The following is an 18,970-nucleotide window of genomic DNA, read 5'->3' as shown; positions in this document are numbered from 1 at the left end:
CTCCCCCCCCCCCCCCCCCCCCCCCCCCCCCCCCCCCCAGTTTTCCTTGTTGTAATGTGTCCATGGGTTTTCTCCTTCTGTCTCTTTTATAGTTGACCACAGCTGCAAGGGCTGCACGGGTGTGAGTGAGTGGCCTGACTGGACCTTTTCTCCATCCCTTAATCCTGCAATCTATCCATCCCATCTCTTGTCGTCCCGGGCAACATGCTGATCCAGTGGCTTGCTTGGTTGGCCCTGCTGTCTCTGGACTGGGCTCCAGGCAGCTGGGCCTTCATCACCACCAGGGCTCAGGGCCTGAGGGGTCGCATCCAGAGAGACCGCAGAAACATCCGGCCCAACATTATCCTCATCATGACTGATGACCAGGATGTTGAGTTGGGTAAGGTTGGCACACTTCCTGGTCTTCTTGGAACTCTACAGGCCCAGTTAACTTTTCGTTTGGGTCCTATTTTTTTCCTTACTTAAAAAAACCCCCACTGTAATTTCTATTTCTTTGTCTTTGTGGGTATTTAGATCAGGATTTATGTTGTCTTTCGCCACACATTAAATATTAAATAGAGGCCATAAGCCAGAGCTGAATGGCCATCTGGCCTATTAACTACTGAATTAACTACTAGAGAATTCAGTAAGAAAAGCTCAAGTGATCTTAATTGATTGAACTGTGTTTATCTGTATGAAAATAAATTAAATATGTTTGTTGAAAAAAAGTTTTGACACAACCTATATTTCATAGTATTAACAATGGATTTAACAAAATTAAGATTTCAGCGACACTACAGCACTCGGTACTGACCTCCATGCCTTGTCCTCCAGGCTCTCTACAGGTGATGAATAAAACCCGGAAGATCATGGAAGATGGAGGCACAAGTTTCACTAATGCCTTTGTCACCACACCCATGTGCTGCCCGTCACGGTCCTCCATGTTGACGGGCAAGTACGTGCACAACCACAACACCTACACCAACAATGAGAACTGCTCGTCCCCTTCCTGGCAAGCTCAGCACGAGCCACGCTCATTCGCTGTCTATCTCAACAACACCGGCTACAGGACAGGTTGGTGAACAAAGAAACGCACTCATAGATATATGGGCACGTCTCTGTATATAATAGTCAGCATCACAGGCCTGCTGCATGTCCACCAAAGACCTCTAAATGCAGTGCTGGTGATGTTATCCCGTTGTTTAATATGGAAAAGTGTCATTTTTCAGGTTATTATGAGGTTACTATCTCACTTTTTGGCCCATATACTGTCAATCACGACCAGCTCAAATGTCATCCTGGCCCCTCTATATTCACTCAATGATTTTTTTTTTTTACTGTAAGCTAGACTCCACAGCCCTGCCTGGCTTTGTCTGCTGTGAGAAATGCAAACATGGTGAGCGTGCCAGGTCGCTGTCATGTCTCATCAGACGTTGTCCGTGTGAGTGATGGGCAGGCGTTGGACTGGGCAGCTCAGTGCGGTTCTGTCGGCTGCAGCACGGCCTGCGGTTTTCAAAATGATGCGTTAGTCTGCAATTAGCCTTCTCTGGGACAGGCTGGCTCCAAGCCCAGGGGAAAAAAGAGACAAGCAAAAAAGTTATGCGTCACATACTGACACACACAGATAAAGTCACACAGATGCACAGGATTTAGATTTTCACAGGTACAGGCATAAGCAAACAAAGAAAACGTGCAAATGACAAGAAACCCTCCTTTTTCTCTCATGCAGGCTTCTTCGGCAAGTACCTCAATGAGTACAATGGCAGCTACATCCCACCTGGGTGGCGTGAATGGGTTGGATTGATAAAAAATTCCCGCTTCTATAATTACACTGTCTGTCGGAATGGTTACAAGGAGAAACATGGTGCCGATTATGCCAAGGTATGTGTTCCCATAATTTCTAAAAAGGGACCGTTAACTCAATCACTCATTTGTTTTCCCTTTATGACCTAATCTAAAGACTTCACCTGACAAATTGCAGGTTCTACTCAGACACTGAAGCACTTCACTTATCATGGTGTTGTGATCCAGGCTGACAGGAATTTTCATTTGAGAATTAAAGGGAATGAGCCGACTTGAGGTGGCGTCTCCTCTTTCTGCAACATCCTTTTATTATGGCACCATACCTCAGCATTTAGACCCTGTAAAATTGAAGCATATTTATGAGAAGCCAACATTGCCTGTGATAAATACAAGCCTGCCCTTGTTTTTGTCTCTCTTTCTGTCTGCCTTTTTAGTCTTCTTTTTGTCTCACTAAGACATTTTTCAGAATGATTTTGTGCTATAATACCACAATAAAAAAAACGAAAAAATTTCACTTGACCACTGGCAGACTCTAGATATGAACACTGTTACACTGTCTTTTTGTGGCTCTGGATTGCATCGTTCATCAATCTTCCCCAAATGTTTTTGTAAGAGCTGTCAGTTTGTTTTCGCAGCCCTATGCCAATATCTTCCCAGGTAGCGTAGGCCTGGGTACCCGAGGAATCCATGAGGAGGGTTTATAGTTTGGATACATGTCCAGTTTCAAAATCCCTGCCCAAAAGATGGGCAAACAAATGTTTGGACTGCTACTTCTCTGCCAACTTGGACTGAGGTGTAAAGTTACCCACAAGCTGAGGCCAAGGTGTTTACATGACATGGGCTTGGTCAGCAGATTGTGGTTTAAAACCAAATGGACACACTATTTGCTATTTACTGCCAAAACCCATTAACCTGCTACCTCTGGGACAAACACAAGTCCTCTTTTTAGATTCACATAGGGTGAGAAGGTCATGGTACATAGAGCGCAGCTGGCACACAGAGTCATTGTGATTAGATGAGGCACTTGCCCAGTGATTTCATTCATTTTGGTCCCATTTGATTTTCCATCTGTAGGAGGATGAGTTCATTGAGGTTGAGGCCTTTTGTGAAAGACCTTTTGTGTGAGGTTTTAGTTTGAGAATATGATTCATACACTTTCTTCAAATTCCATGACAGAAGACAATGTCATGAAGACTCAAAGCAGCCAGATGTGATATCCTGGTGTCGTCAGTGCTAACAGAAATTTTCCATGGATGAGAGCTTGAAATTAATAGACAACTCCTCATCTACAAAGCCACAACGCCCTGCTGCATTTACAGTCAAACCACATACATTGTTATAAAACTTAAAATGTCAATTCAAATATATGAAAATCATTGGGAAATTTACCCATGTGTGGAAGAGTTTTAATTACATGACTGCCACTTGGTACTAATCATCTCCAAAGGGTTCTGGGAAAAGTGATACTCTTCACTTCCATGACCATTTTAATAGCTGTTGGCCAGGCACTCCACATGACACTGTCACTTCCCTTTGACCTGCCAGAGCCCTTAGCTGCCGTGGCTCAGATTTTGGAGGGCTGGTAACACAGATAAATCAAATATGGCAATGCTTTGCCATGTGCACGCAATCACCATCCTCCATGGGCATGTGCAGCCGCCAGGCCATTAAAGCTGGCCTGCCTATAAAGCCTATTAATAGAGAAAGGATGAATCAGCCAAACCCACTTCTGACATTTCAGGGAAATCACCCTTTAGCCTTTTATTCTGAACCTGGCACTCCCTTCCGCATGTTGTATGCCAAACAGTTGCATGCCAAAACTGCAGGTAGAATGGTTAATCTACTGTTAGAAACTTGGCAAATGCTGTTGTGATTTCAGTTCAGGGTGTGACCTACCGTACATTTAAAAGAGAGGCTCCACCATGCCTGGAATAAAGGTTTTGATAAAATGTTACGCCTGTGGGTTTTTTGATTTGACAATTTCATATTTCCTGATTCTAAGCTCTTTACAGTAAGTGACACGTTCATTCATTCAGTTGCCCTCTCTTTGCCTGTGCCGCAGTGTAAAATGTGAAAAACAGAGTTTAGGTCTTAGGGAACTTTTGTCTTTCCCATCTCCTGTACACAAGTCATTGCCCAACCCAGCCCTTTTCCCTGGTTCTGTTTTGTGTGTTCCATTATTTCTCAGAGTGAATCAGTGAGAAGGAAAGAAAACACATGTTAAGAGAAACAGGATAGAATAAAATTAAGCTAAATAGGAGAAAGAGAATGGATGGTCCGGAGAGGAGTAGAGGGTGGGAACTGTCATAACAACATACCATTTGAGAGCGCTAGGCTCCTCTCACCATCAAGCGTTGTCACATTCAATAGTGGAGCGATTCACTGATGAGGCAACAGCCCATATACTGTATACACATACACACACAGACTGAAGCGCATGCTCACATTTCCACACGCACACACATGCACTGGCAAGCTGCCAGCTGTTGACTCGACAGATTGGTAGTGTAGTGTACTCAATGGCCCTAGTTCATATCCCCACTGGCCCCTCTCCATTCAGTTGAAAATGACTGGATGAGGGAAAGCAACATGGTGATTGGACTGCAAACGAGTTTTATCAAAGCTCGAATTGTTTTGCATTCCACCCCCAATTCCACCTTCTCGAGATGGGAGTTTTAGCCCTGCAGCACCTAATAATTTTTGTTTATTGGTGGTATTTGCTCTATTTTCCAGGACTACTTCACAGATCTGATCACCAACGACAGCATCAACTTTTTCCGCATGTCCAAACGGATGTACCCTCACCGTCCTGTGATGATGGTTATCAGTCATGCTGCTCCTCATGGCCCAGAGGACTCCGCACCGCAGTACGCTGAGCACTTCCCGAATGCTTCGCAGCACATGTAAGTTATACTCACTCACATTATCTCACACGCGCAAACGCATACACTCATCCGAGTTCCTACACAGGACTTTTAACCCTTTAAAATAATGGAAAATGAATGTGGGGCCCATATTTAGGGATTATATACGCAGTCATTACAGCAGCTTTCCTCTACCATTGTATAGAATGTTTCTTGTTAACATCCAATTTGAGTTTTTATGACTTAGTGTACCTAAAATTATTACAGTGCTCACGCCCCTCAATCCCCAGTGATGACAGGTTGCTTAGAAGCTGCTAGGGTCAACGACTCGGCAGCCGTAAAATCAAAATGATTTATCATTCAAGAATAGCTGGGACACAGACCATCAAGAAGATCAGGCATGGCTTTTTTACGGAGCACTGTCCTCATGCCAAGGCCACATTGGCCTCCCACAACTCTCACCCCTGGGTTGAGGCAGCGCTGCAATACTCAGGGTTGCTCCATGGCAACATGCCTTGCCATCTCTTGGCGGGCCCTCTAACAGCCTCCCAGAATACACTACTCCACTGGGTAGGGGGAGGGATGATATTTTAGAGATGTTGGGTTCAAGGCTGCAAGCCTTTCCTTTCACTTTCTGTCCACTTAACATTCCCCTCAGTCTGTTTGCCCTACCGCTCTGTCGCTATATCTGTATATCTCTGTTTGCTTCTGTCTCTCTATTTATCTCTCCCTCGGTGTCTCCCAGTGTCTTGTCTCATTTTCCCATCCCTTCAGCGCTCTACCCACCCTTCCCTACCCTCCTGTGACGGACTTCCTGATCCTGTCCATGTCAATCAGTAGCTTCTCCCCGCAGCTCTTGGGACGAGAGGAATGCATTGTGTGCTTCGGAGCACCCTTTGTGACATTATTCATTTATTTTTAGTTCAAGCCTCTTGGTGAAGTGGGTGGGGCTGGGGCCCGTGGGTGACTAAAGGGGTTGCCCCAGTGATTGTGTGTAGGTGCAGTGTGTGTGGAATATATGATGTGGTTACTGTGGCAGCACAGGTGGTTGGTATGGGTGGGTGTTTTTTATTTTGGTGTTTGTCGACTACACACTTCCATAACAGAAAAACATTTTTTTCCCACTTGCGGATGTTGTGTTGATGTTGTCTGGTCTGCCACTTTCTGTCTTTGCAGCAGATGCAATGTACCTCTAATGCGTAACACATTGATTTGGGTAGAGAGTACGTGGCAGTAAAAGAGGAGCTGCCTCATAAATCATATGAGTGTCTGTACTTTTGACAGCAACAATAGCAGGGGAGAGTTTTAAGTTAAGTCATTAACATTCCTCACTGAAGGTGTTTTTACCCTGTCTCTTAGATGTAAGCCAAATTTATTTAAAACACTATAGATGTGGTGCAGTTTCTCAATGGCATGTCTCTCTAAATCAAGGAGTGAATGGAAGTTATATTGGGCGTAGCTCAACAACTTGCTTTAGGGAATGTCTCTAATCCTCATGCGGGATGTGTCTATGTTAAGTTTTGTAAAGTCAGGAGGCATTGTGGGCTGAACAGTGGACCCTGGGTTGCTGTAATCCAGGACTAATACCACAAAACATGGACCTATATGTGACAGGTGGCAGGTGTGACCTCTCCTATGGACTGGCTTCATTCCACTGACCTCTGCATTCCTGGTTCCCTGGTGCCCAGGGCCTCATGCCTTGGTGGCCCATTGCCCAGAGACAGGTTCCTTTGTGGGGCTTATTAGACCGCCTGGCTAGGTGGGTGAAGAGTTCACCCTTTACACAAAGCAGGCCTGAGGAGACGAGAGCAGAAGGCAGCTCACTCAATCGGAGCAAAGCAGCTCCCATAGCAGGTCTTCATTAAGTATCTCTACTTTGTCCAGCTGCTGCTTATTCTGGGGTAGAAACCTGTCCATTTATAGTTTTCTAGGGGTGAATTGCTTACAGTAGAAGGTAAATTATTGTTTATTGTCACATTACATTCCAACACTACAAAGCTGATTTTGGGGCTAACTACATATGCTTGCAGTTTATTAATCATATATTATTGTGCTTTGAAATGCAGAAACTTTGCAGACACCAAGTCACCTTCATATATTAGTATATCTCCCTCCATTTACTTTCCAGGTTATACCACAGACAGGTGAACAACCTTTCTGAGTTATAACACCACAAACAAGACTGCTTCTCCCTCCTTCTTGCTCTTTATCCACTCTTGTGATTCCCCCCCTTTCCAGTGACCATGACTTATCGGGTTTATGGTCAAGAAGTTGTTGCAAACTTGACTTTGGGGCCTATTATTTTCTTAAGCATGTGCCAACCCTCAAATGACTTGTCTGTGCCAAGAGCGCAGTGGAGCAAGGAGACTCTCGTCTCTGTGTGAGGGGAGAGATGGTCGGAGAAAGGTGTGGAAAAACAGCTAAGGTGCTGGCTGCTGATTATTAAGACATTTCCTTCAACAAACAGAGCAGCTATTGATGCATTTCAAACACAGTGGACAACTGCGGCACCTGTTGCTGAGCAGTAGTTTGTGAAAAGTAGTAGACAGGTGTTTTTTGGCATCTTAAACGGAGTCTTCATAGCTGTTACGTGCTCTGATAACAGACATACAGAAATATTTTCTTACTTCTGTGCGACTACATCAGGCACACAGAATACATGTATGCTCTATCAGTGCTAAAGAGAGGCATTTTTTTTGACATGCCTGTCTCCTCTCTCCCTCCTTTGTGCCCTCCTAGCACTCCCAGCTACAACTATGCCCCAAATATGGACAAACACTGGATCATGCAGTACACAGGCCCCATGAGACCCATCCACATGGAGTTCACCAACTTCCTCCATCGTAAGAGGCTGCAGACACTCTTGTCTGTGGATGACTCAGTGCAGAAGGTAAGGTTTTTCAGGATTTTAATATCTGTTCCTCTGAGTGATGTAGTTACTGTAAATGTCCTGGTAGTACACTGTCTGTCTTGTCACGTCACTCATTTTGCTTCACAGGTTTATGACATGCTAGAGCAAACTGGAGAGCTGGACAACACTTACATCATCTATACAGCAGACCATGGCTACCACATTGGTCAGTTTGGATTGGTCAAGGGCAAGTCAATGCCTTATGACTTTGACATCCATGTGCCGTTCTTCCTTAGAGGACCCAACGTAGAGCCAGGGGCAGTGTAAGTCCAAACAACAACAAAAATCAATATTAGTTTCTTTGCTTACAAATTGCATTGTCCCCATACTGTGTGTACCATGATGTTCTTTCTCTCACGTTTGTTTAGGTTCCTTGGTTTTGTTAGTTAGTATCACTGTATGCATTTCAGAAGATTAAGTAAACTTTATGTGTATGTGCTTCTTCAGAAACCCTCATCTGGTGCTGAACATTGACCTAGCTCCCACGATCCTCCACATTGCTGGCCTGGACACCCCTCCAGACATGGATGGAAAGTCCATCCTTAAGCTGCTGGAACAGGAAAGGACTGGCAATAGGTCTGTATGGATCTATCATGCCATGCTGTAATAGATATTATGTACAGTAATTGCACAGTGTGCATGATATGTGCAACAGTCCTATTCATTTGACAGTATTGAGCAAATGCACATTTCTTTAGCCAAAATAATTGCTTTTACTCTAGCTGAGCACAAAGTGGGTTCAGGGCAATTTGGTGGATTTTCCTTGGCTGTGGGACTGGCACTCACTGAGGTTCTTCTTATGAAGTTTCCTGTAGAATTTGTTTGCAAGTTGAATCATTTGTTTCCCCAGCAAAACCCAACTGCACAATTGTTGTCCTTAACTTGGCATTAAAAAAAGCACCAACAGAAACTGTTGATATACTGTATCTGCACTATTGGGGGGGGGGGGGGAAATCTGTCACATTGGAAAACATCTCCAGAGGAACAGAAAGAACTGGGACAATTGATTTAATGCTCAAAGAACATTTACACCATTCCTTTGAACCCACAAGGTCTTGAGCTCGCTATGATGAAGATAATGTTGGCTAGCTGCATGCCCGACATGATGTAGCTGATGGTGAGTGCTTAGGGCATATGAATTCTATAAACTTTATTCGTTTTGTTTCCCCAGATTCAAACCCAACCGGAAACCCAAAGTCTGGAGGGACACATTCCTGGTGGAGCGAGGGTAAACTGGGGTTCTTTATTCCCTTTCCACACCACAGACACATCCATGTCATTGCAGAGCATTGTCTGTCACACAAACCTGACAAAACATTTCAATGAACCCGAAATGTGCAAGGCTCAAAGCACGCTCCCTCTTCCAGCAACACAGCCGCCTTTCCCAGTTATTTGTTATCTGACAGACATTTCCTGACCACACTTGGCTTGGAAGGCGGTGGAAGAGGTTGAAATATTCCAAGTTGTTTGGTAAAGCTATAAGCGGCTGGCCAATTATGACGGTTCACGTAAGAGGCGCTGACACATGTGTAACCAGGTCATTTGATCATTTACAAGAAAAACAAGCAGAGTCTTTGTCTTCCGAAGGGGCCTTTCATATATTGAGCACATGATCGGGGCTCGAAACCTGACTTAGTTTGCTGTTCATGCGTTGGCAGAGACGGATGGAAGATACATTTCAGTAACATGGTAGAGCGAGTCACACGCAAAATAAACAAAGGCTAGCCAGGCTCAGGATGATGTTACCTGACAAATGGCTACAAGGCTCACACTCAAGTCACCAGCTCCCCCAGTGTGGAATGCAGCAGCCACTCTCTATAGCCAACGCTTGACTGTTTCCCCAAGACTGTTTTCTTTGTAGTGCACGCGATCGCATACAGTATGTGCTCTCTCACAAACCCTGTCAGGTCTTTATTTAACCTTTCCTCTGCTGCCAGATATATGTTGCAGAAGATGATGCCTCCAATATGACAGCCTGCTTTTGTTCACTTAACATGTTAAGCTGTGGTAATGCCAGGGGTACACTGACAGAAGCCTAACAACTTGGAGAGAAATAATCCCACCAAGCTTGTTTTTACATGATACAGGTACCCAAGGGAGGAAAAAAAAGGAAGAAAGACATATGGGCATCCAAACGAAGGGGGAGGGAGCCGTAACAGTGGTTGAGGCCAGATTGTGCTGGCAGCATTTGTAATGATACTGTATATTACAGTATGTCATGTTCTCCCATACAGCTGCTGTTATTCCCCCCACTATCATTTCCTCACAATCCCTATTTTTTTTCCAAATCGCTGGCTTGGCCGTCCCATCTCCTTTCCACTTATTTGTGCAGATGTTGACGCAGTCGCTGGCAAATGAGCAGACATATGCAAGAGTATAAAAGAAGCATTAGTTGGCTCTGCTACCACACAATACAGGTCGGTATCCTGCTAGTGTATGTTTGTCTGGTCTACAGACTGCTTCCTATGAAATAAAAATACTGTGACCTTTGACCAGCAGGGGCTTTAGCTCTTTCAATCCATTGCTCCATTAATCCACACTTTTTATGAAGGCTGTCAGCTTGTGCGCTTGTCTTTAAATGCTGAGGTTAGCCTCCACAGACACCTCACTCTTGTTACTCAGGCGCAGATGTAGAAGCACATACACAGTAGCTAATGTTTTTTTGTACCATTCTCTCGCTGGTCATGTGATATGCTCTATGATTTAATATCCTCACATGACCTTACAGTACTGTACCTCTAAGCCCGTGAAATTCGGACTGACAGCTGGGACTGACTGTGTTGTTTGACAATCCAATCATCTACGTAATGTAGTCGTCAGGGAGTGACACCCACAACAACTGTTAGCTCTTTAATCGCCCTTGGCTAAAGGCCGGAGACTATAGCCAAGCCCAGTGTGTGAACATTGGCTATTTTCTCCTTGGACAGAGTGCTAGACGGGATCGGACAAGACAACGGCCCTACTCTCAAAGGGGTAAAGGTTGTTCTGTGCTTCGTTGTCGCCATCATTCGGTTGGCTGGTCGCGAGCTGCCAGGGCATGTTGGCAGAGAGCTGGGGACAGAGCGAGTGACAGGGTTTGGCACTGCCTTAGCAGAGATGCAGCCAGCCCTTGTGGTGGTGGCAGAGGAAAAGGGAGCAGGGCAATTGAGCGTGATGCCAAGCCAAGGTCAAAAAGCTTGACCTGAAGCTGAACACTGGAGTGAGGCTGAGCTGAGCTCCATGCCCAGACCCTCTGGCAAACTTACAGATGCTGTATAACTTCATTCAACCCATTCACTGACTGTGACAGAAAGTGAAAAACAGGAAACATAAAGTGAATAAAACTTAAATTCAGCTCACTTAAGTTCAGTAATATCTTAATAGTTTAACAGTGTATTGACTCCTTGAAAAAGTCTGTTGATTCTAATTTTCCTCTTAATTCTGTTTACGTGCAGAAAAATCCTGAGAAAGAAGGATGATTCAGTGAACACTCAGCACACCAACAGCCTGCCCAAGTACAAGAAGGTCAAAGAGACCTGCCAGCAGGCCGAATTCCAGACACCCTGCGAACAGCCTGGACAGGTAAAACAAACACACCCATGTGCACACAAGTATACAGCTTATTTCTGCAATGTTTTGTGAGTAGAAATTAGTTCCTCTGTTATCCACTAAGGAAAGTATCTTCAGCACTTTTCTAACAGTAAGAAGTAAAACTCTTAAAGTGACCTCCATTGCTGCCTGTTGAATTATTCCACAGACCCACAAGTAAAATAGCCATTTACAGAACATAAGTTGGTTCATAATTGGACCCTTTTGCACTATTATGTGGTGCATTAATTTGTTGGTACTTCTCTTTCATCTGTGCCCATTAATTTTCTGGCAGACCAACAGCCAAGTGCTACAGTATGTGGCCTTGGAGCACACAGACCAGAACAATACAAATTGCTACAAGTTTCAGGTAGCGTTAAATGACAGGCAGAGTTTCTGAGGGACTGACTAATGCAATCCAGATCCAGTTTATGGTCACATAAATGTGTGTATGTAACAATCAGTTATTAAAACCAGCAATGGAGCAATTCTAGTTGAGCTCAGCAGTGTGTGTTGTGTCACGTGAATGCATGTGAGTGTGTGTACAGAGAGTATGTGTGTGTGCGCACCTGTAATAGTGTGCAAAAGATGTGTAAAATGTGTCTTGTAGCTGTAATCATCTACAGTATGCATCATAATAAGTAGCTGCATAGCACGAAGAATAAGATTTGGTTATAAATGGCCTGTCTGGCATGATTTAACACAGCTTCCCAGTGAGCAGCCTGAGAGCGTGAGTGTTTTTTACTAAATTACAGGGGAAATGGTGCTTACACGCAGCAGGCCAGTGCTTCATCTCTGCTCTTCATTTTGTTCTAATCTCTCTTGTTCCAGCTCCTCCACTTCTGTTGTTCACATGCACACAGGAAAAGCCTTATAAAAAGAGCATGGATCAATATCAGGATAAATATTTTATGTCTTTAAATGCCATCTAACCACCACAGTGTCGCAGACAAAAAAATAAAAAACTTGGCTAGAACTGAAGCATTGTACTGAAAAAGTTAAAGGAATCTTCAACAAGGACATTAAACCTCAGTCTTGAACCTGATTTTGGTTGGAATAAGAGTAGTTTTGTTTTTGAAAAGCCTTAAACGTTACTGCCTTTTCAACCTGACCGCATGATCTTGGTTCAGACAGACCAGATTTTTCTAATAGCGCAGCCTCTGTTGTGTGTTTTTTTTTTTTTTTCACAGAGCTGTTGCGGCCCTCTTACATTCGATCATGTGATAATGTATGGGTTTGTTGTGGGTATGCCGGATTTACTCACCAAGGACGTAGAGAAACCTTTGTTACTGTATGTTTCTGCGGGTAGATGACAGTGTGAGTGACTTGTGGTACTTTGGGTTTTCCACTTACTGCTCATTTTTCATCTTACATGGTCATCCACGTCGGGTCCTAACCTCCCCCTCCCCTCATCCCCTCCTCCCCCTCAGTTTCTCTACCATCTCTGCTGTCCCTGCTGCTGCAAGTGCCTTTAAAGTACTCACAGGAGGGAGGGCGAGGGAGAAGGATAAAGAAATCCCTGAGTGACTATACATCTCTCTCGCTCTCCCTCGCGTCTTGTCTGCTGCTGATATAACTGCTCTGTTAGGGCCCGTAAGCTCTCCGTCACTATTTGAGCCATCCAAAAGAAACCTGATCTGCCTTATGGCCCTTTGTGTGGACTCTCGTTCCCACACTCCCCGCTGATCATCTGCACTGCGCTCTGCAGATGTGTCTCTTCCATTTATGCGAGGCCTAACCAGCAGTACAACTCACAGCAATTAGCCTCAACTTTCTTTTCCTAGTGAGAATAGACGTTGAGAAAGACATGGAGGATGCAAGTGAATGCATGGAAATGTATTTACACAATTACACTGGTGATGCACTTGGCACAGACATACCCAGCGTGAGAGTGATGGGGGTTTCCACTTTTTTTCGAAACATCAGACAGACCCAGTACATCTCACGTGGCTGTTTTGGTTTATCTTTCCTGCTGCTTTTAGATGCCATTATATCTTAAATCTCTCCACAGGCTGAGATTTGAGATATATCTATCAAAAACACGTGTTTCTTAAGGAGTTTTACAGATCACAGCAAAGCAGAGGCTCTACCTGAGATTAGGTTTTTAATATTGTTGACATCTATAGAGCTTATTAGCTATGCCAGAAAATCTGTCCATTGCTAAAGTAACATGGAAATTTAGATCAAGGACACTTTGGTTTGTTCTGATTTCTAGGAATCTACACACAAAAAATAAGTTAGGAGATAGAAAGCTCGGAAGAAGTCACGATGGAACATTATTTCTCCCAGTTTACTTCTGCTTTTGTTGTTTTTGACAGAAGTGGCATTGTGTGGAGGAGCTCAAGGGCAAGTGGAGGATACAGAAGTGTAAAGGTGGTTCAAAAGAAAGCTCCAGGAAGAGGGCCCGCAGCCTGAGGCCCCGCAGCAGTTATGACAACAGAGAGAGGGGCTGTGACTGCGGAGACGGTGTCTTCAGATCCCCCAGAACGGACCGCCGCTCCCACCGACAGTTCTCTGCCTCATCAGGCCAACGTGAGTCTACAAGAATCTGTGATTTCTTCATCTAATACTGTATAAGAAGATAAAAATCATTTAAAGTGATGGAGGACTAGATATGTGTAGGGTTGTTTCAGCTCAACAGTAGAGGATCTGGCATGGGCCAAACTGCTTCATTTAACAACCAGGCTTTGGTTTAACTTATATAACCTTGTACTGACGTCTGTCTCTCAATGCCAGTTGGAGAAAAGAAGTCTGCAAAGTCTCAAGACTTGATTTCCTGAAATGGATTATTTATGCTCTAAAGGAAGACAGATGCATGGAAAAGGCAAACATCCTGCAATAAGTCCTGCAATTTGTTCTGTGGAAGTTGCCGTGTGTGTGTGTGTGTGTGTGTGTAATGATGGGATTGTGGTTTCGTATGGTTTAATGCCCTCTAGTGTTGCTTAGAAAAGATGCAACTAAAGTATGATCGGTTAGACCTTGGGGTTTAAAAAACTGAAATAAGGAGTTATCGTCAATCAAATGTCAATCAAAAGTATGCTAAATTAGTAAAATGGGTGCATAAAAGCATTGCTTGACTCAACTTATTAAGAATGTATTTATTTTTATAGGTTATCGGCCACGTTTTGTCCACACCCGGTCGACCAGGTCTCTGTCTGTGGAGTTTGAAGGTCACATATACGACGTTGATCTTCAAGCAGATGATCAGTCAGCTGTCCGCCGCCGCGTCATCTCAAAGCGCCACCACAACCCAGAGGACCCGGAGTTTGATTTGGGATCAGATGATGGTTCAGAGGAAATGCTGGCCGATGATACCAATGCGGTGGGATACCCAAACTCTGTGAAGGTTACCCACAAGTAAGAAGGCAGCCTCCCTTAATCTTTAAAGCATGTCTCAATAATGACTTCACTTCTCACATGCATGTAAAAAGAGCAGTGTATGATGTTAGGGGTTTCTATGCATCTGTTTCAGGTGTTTTATTTTGATGAATGACAGCGTCCATTGTGAAAGAGAAATCTACCAGTCCTCCAGAGCCTGGAAAGACCATAAGAGCTATGTGGACCAGGAGGTGAGTGTACGAAGCTCAGACAATAAGCCTGGCACTCTCTTACACACACATCTTTCTCCATGTTACTAATTGTCAGTGGTCAAGGATCTGGCATAACAGATTAGAGATAATTGAAAGTATTTCTTTCTTACGTCATTCCAGATTGAAGCACTTCAAGACAAAATCAAAAACCTCCGCGAAGTAAGAGGCCATCTCAAGAGGACGCGGCCAGACGAGTGCGACTGTGGGAAGAAGAGGTTAGTTGTTTAAATTTCACCTTAAAAAATACATTTAGACTCTATAAGACTCTATTACTGGTTTGAGGCCTTATGCGAAACCTTATTGTAGTCCACGCCTGAAAAGTTTTCTGTCTGGTCCTTAGTCTCTTTCTCTGTTTATAAAACCAGCTATTATAGCAAAGGAGACAGAAACAAGGCAGAGAGATTGAAGAGCAGGAATGATCAACTCCATCCATTTAAGTGAGTTTCTCCTCCCCTTTAATTGTGGATTTGCCCCATTTAGAGTCACCCCTCTGCTTATTAATGAATACTGACATTGACTTGCAACTGATCAAGTGTGAAAATACTGTATGGTATTGTGCTGTTGCTGAATATCTGCACGGTCACTGCATGTCCAGTTTAAACATAAAACTCACCTTCATTTAGATGACTTAGTAGACCCCAGATGACCAGTCCAGTGTGTTTGTGTGTGTGTTATATGTGTACTATGATGTGTTGAAGATGTTTGTGGCCCTAATACACAAATAAGTTTCTAAAGGAAGCATGTTACCTAGAAACGTTCATTCAGTGTTTGATGCCTGAATGTAGTTTTAATGACAAAACAGATGAATGGTCAGGGACCTATTTTGTGTGTTTGTGTCTCTGGAAGTGATTGAGTTGCATGGAAAGAGAAAATGACTCAAAAGAGGGGAAACCAGTCAATTCCTCAAACACAGTGATCAACTTGCACCAGGAAACATTGGGAACAGATTATGCCAATACAAAGCAGCTGGTTTTTTTTTGTTTTTTTTTTGCAGTGCCTGTTTTGTGTTCAGGCAGGGAGGAAGAGGGGACAGTGGCTAGAATGTCATCCCAGAGAAAATTGGACGTAGTGAGAGCTTAAACATAAAAGTAAACAGAGTGTCACATCCTGGCAATCGGCGGTGCCTTCTGGAAGTCCCCTCCAGATCCTCCGCCACTGCGGTTACCGGCATTAGAGAGGGTAGGGGCTGATGTCATCTTTGCATCGTGCTGTTTTCTAATTCTCTCCTGTTTCTGTCCGACAGGGAGGCTGCGCAGGAAATAGACGGGAAGACCCAGTTGTACAATGAGATCCGGAGGAAGAAGAAGGAAAGGAAGGAGAAGAAGCGGCAGAGGAAGGGCGACGACTGCAGCCTGCCCGGCCTTACTTGCTTCACACACAACAATGACCACTGGCAGACTGCACCCCTCTGGTCGTGTATGTATATCGACATTGTTGACACAAAATAACACACTGTATTTAGGCTGCTTTTTCTAACGTCAACACTTCATTTATTCTCACAAGTCAACTTTATGACTTTATATAAATATGGTTAATGGTAAAATCTGTTAAGATATTCTTCAGTAGTTGCAGTAGAACTGATTCCAATGAATCTCTATTACTGTCCAGTGGGTGGATTCTGTGCATGCACCAGCTCCAACAACAACACCTACTGGTGCCTGAGAACCATCAACGAGACCCACAACACACTGTTCTGCGAGTTCTCTACTGGCTTTCTGGAGTACTTTGACCTCAACAGTGACCCGTACCAGGTGCGTGAACATCTGCCTACAGCCACTCAGCTGTATCTCTTGAACCGTTTTCATTGGTCCCTGCATTAAAGAACTAGTCATCTTGTTTGTTTCTATGTGTAAACAATGAACTGTGATTTAATCACGTGCTTTCTTTGGAGACGGATAAACATGCAAATACAGCATCATGACACTAAAACACAATTTCCGTTTCACCTGTGCAGCTGACCAATGCAGTGTATGCAGTGGATCGGGAGGTACTGAACGTGCTGCATGCCCAGCTGATGGAGTTGAGGAGCTGTCAAGGTTATAAGCAGTGTAACCCTCGCCCAAAGGGCTTGGATGCAGGTAAAAATGCTCCCTTTCAGCATGTTTATTGTTCCTATCTGCCTGTCCTAAAATGGATGGATATATGTTCTGTTACACTGGGATTAGTGGTAGTTGTTATGCCAACAGCGACTGAAGCAAATTTTGCTCACGGAACAACGAGAGTGAAGCGGACAGATGATTAAATTTGAAGTTGAGTTGAAAGTACACTGAAATAGTAATTGACTGGCTGTATAGTAATAGTGATGCTTCATAGATTTCAGTCTAGGCTTCTGCTGTGTTCCAGATCTGTTTCAGTCGCAGTGGTGTGTGTGTGTATATCTGCATGCTGCATGTGTTTGGGGATGATCCACCTAGTGACGTATGCGGAAATTTCAGGTGGAGGTCAAGGAATCATGACACACAGTCTTGCGTGTCTCCCTTGTTGATGTGTGTTCAGTGTTTTCTTCACGATAAGACACACACACACACACACACACACACACACACTCACTCTCTCTCTCTCTCTCTCTCTCTCTCTCTCTCTCTCTCTCTCTCTCTCTCTCTCTCTCTCTCTCTCTCTCTCTCTTTCTCCCCCCCCCCAGCCCAGGACCTTCCACTCTGCTGGAATATTATCCCTGTTTACATATACTCACTCCTAGCGGTTTAAATTATAGTATTGTACAAACAAAAGGCCATGTTACAGTTGGACGCCCTGGCCATCATCCCCTCTGTGACTCACTGAGTGTTGGAGATATTATTTGGAGGATGCTGTCATCACTGCAATTGAGGCTGTCATTTTATCTGAGCCTGTCATGCATCGCTGCTGTAATCAGCCACAATATGTTTCTTTTTACTACCGCCACATGGTCCGAGCGTCCTTGTAGAGCAGACGTCCCAGCGACAGAGGTGCCTAACAAGTAACGTCGTGATGACCAAGGCCTGCAGCGTTTGCGTGTGGCATGAGCTGGCTGCGTTGTTTATGTCCCCAGGATAAAAACTTAATGTCTGTAATTACCAGCTGGAGAGTTGAGCACTGGAGCGGCCAAGCTGCTCTGAGAAAACGGATTGTGTTTCAGTGCTGGCACGCTGGACTTGTCAAACACATGCCAACACATGTCACATAGCAGCCTAAAATCTCTTACTCGCACTGGCTGCCCTTGCTTGGGTATGACGCCATGACCATGAACCAATGAAACTGCTGTTGTGGTTACATCAAGTGATGTTTTTGTTGGAGGGATAGATTATTAAAATTTAACTGGTCCGGCGAAATGGATCTAGCAGTTACTTGTATCTATTTATGGAGGGTGACTTAACCGTCATTATCACCTAACTGGATAACCTTATGTATTTTGCTTTGAAGGGGAAACCCCGTTGAACTCTACACCTCACAAACCACTCAACTGGATAAATTCTCATCTCTCCATCCAGCCCAATAATATGATCTTTCAAACTCCTCCCGGTTTCCTTCAATTCAAATCCAAATCTCTTTTCTATTCATTCTGACCGTGCAATAATCGCATTTCTCCATAGGCAGTGGCAGCTGTGCATGAAGACATCTCCACTGTGAATGATCTATTTATTTCCCTCCCACATCTCCTTGAATTAAATCGTTAACAATCGGTTGCTTTTATTTTTCTGATCAGGAGGTAAAGATGGAGGAAGCTATGAGCCACACAGGTATCCACTTTTTGTTTCTCTTCAGTGGCTTTTTTTCTTTAACACCTGCATGAGCCGAATTTGCCTCATTCCCACTAATAACATCCATCCATGGAGTGCTGGCACTCAATCTGTGGCTGCATGCTGGGGGCACGCTAACAAATCATAACAGATGATGTTTTTCTCTCATTAAAGCAGCTTCATTTGTTGTCACCTCTGTGCACACAATTGGTCTTCACTTTTATCTGCTGTGTTATGTCAGTCTGCAGTTAGCAGTTTGGATATTCTCTTCCACATATTTTCACACCTTTTGCTTGAGAGTGCAACATTTACAGCAGTATTAAAATCTAAACTCAAAGTTGATCCTTTTGTAGCTATTCTCATGATAGCATGGCTAAATAAGAAAGTAAAAGTCATGTAAGTGAGCTTCTGAATATGTGCTTCTACTTGAGACCCACCCAAGAAGAAAGTGCACGTGAATGACAATGCATGATACTGTACCACCACCACCACCACCCACATGCATCACATTGTACATGAAAGCTAAAAGGAGTAGTTTGA

The 18,970-nt window shown here is 44.0% G+C and overlaps 1 protein-coding gene across 10 annotated transcripts in view; it reads left to right on the top strand.

Annotated features, from left to right (window-relative positions):
* Nucleotides 1-18,970, top strand: part of sulf1 (sulfatase 1) — a 123,603-nt gene that overhangs the window by 101,066 nt on the left and 3,567 nt on the right. For 7 of the 10 annotated variants that reach the window (XM_046066721.1, XM_046066764.1, XM_046066747.1 and 4 more), the window contains 17 exons: nt 93-379; nt 814-1,053; nt 1,709-1,860; nt 4,516-4,685; nt 7,386-7,536; nt 7,645-7,820; nt 8,005-8,133; nt 8,729-8,785; nt 10,992-11,118; nt 13,443-13,656; nt 14,235-14,481; nt 14,597-14,693; nt 14,835-14,929; nt 15,080-15,151; nt 15,958-16,130; nt 16,323-16,465; nt 16,669-16,792. In XM_046066721.1, coding sequence (XP_045922677.1) covers nt 205-379; nt 814-1,053; nt 1,709-1,860; nt 4,516-4,685; nt 7,386-7,536; nt 7,645-7,820; nt 8,005-8,133; nt 8,729-8,785; nt 10,992-11,118; nt 13,443-13,656; nt 14,235-14,481; nt 14,597-14,693; nt 14,835-14,929; nt 15,080-15,151; nt 15,958-16,130; nt 16,323-16,465; nt 16,669-16,792 — 2,542 coding nt within the window. In that variant the 5' untranslated portion in view covers nt 93-204. Of the gene's footprint in view, nt 1-92; nt 380-813; nt 1,054-1,708; nt 1,861-4,515; nt 4,686-7,385; nt 7,537-7,644; nt 7,821-8,004; nt 8,134-8,728; nt 8,786-10,991; nt 11,119-13,442; nt 13,657-14,234; nt 14,482-14,596; nt 14,694-14,834; nt 14,930-15,079; nt 15,152-15,957; nt 16,131-16,322; nt 16,466-16,668; nt 16,793-18,396; nt 18,431-18,970 lie in introns of all 10 variants that reach the window. The other 3 variants (XM_046066799.1, XM_046066791.1, XM_046066782.1) reach the window with 2 other exon arrangements.

The sequence above is a fragment of the Micropterus dolomieu genome, linkage group LG01 (genome assembly GCF_021292245.1).
Source record: "Micropterus dolomieu isolate WLL.071019.BEF.003 ecotype Adirondacks linkage group LG01, ASM2129224v1, whole genome shotgun sequence".
Classification (NCBI taxonomy): domain Eukaryota; kingdom Metazoa; phylum Chordata; class Actinopteri; order Centrarchiformes; family Centrarchidae; genus Micropterus; species Micropterus dolomieu.
The sequence above is the reverse complement of the archived record's forward strand: the minus strand, read 5'-3'. Positions and strand labels throughout refer to the sequence as shown.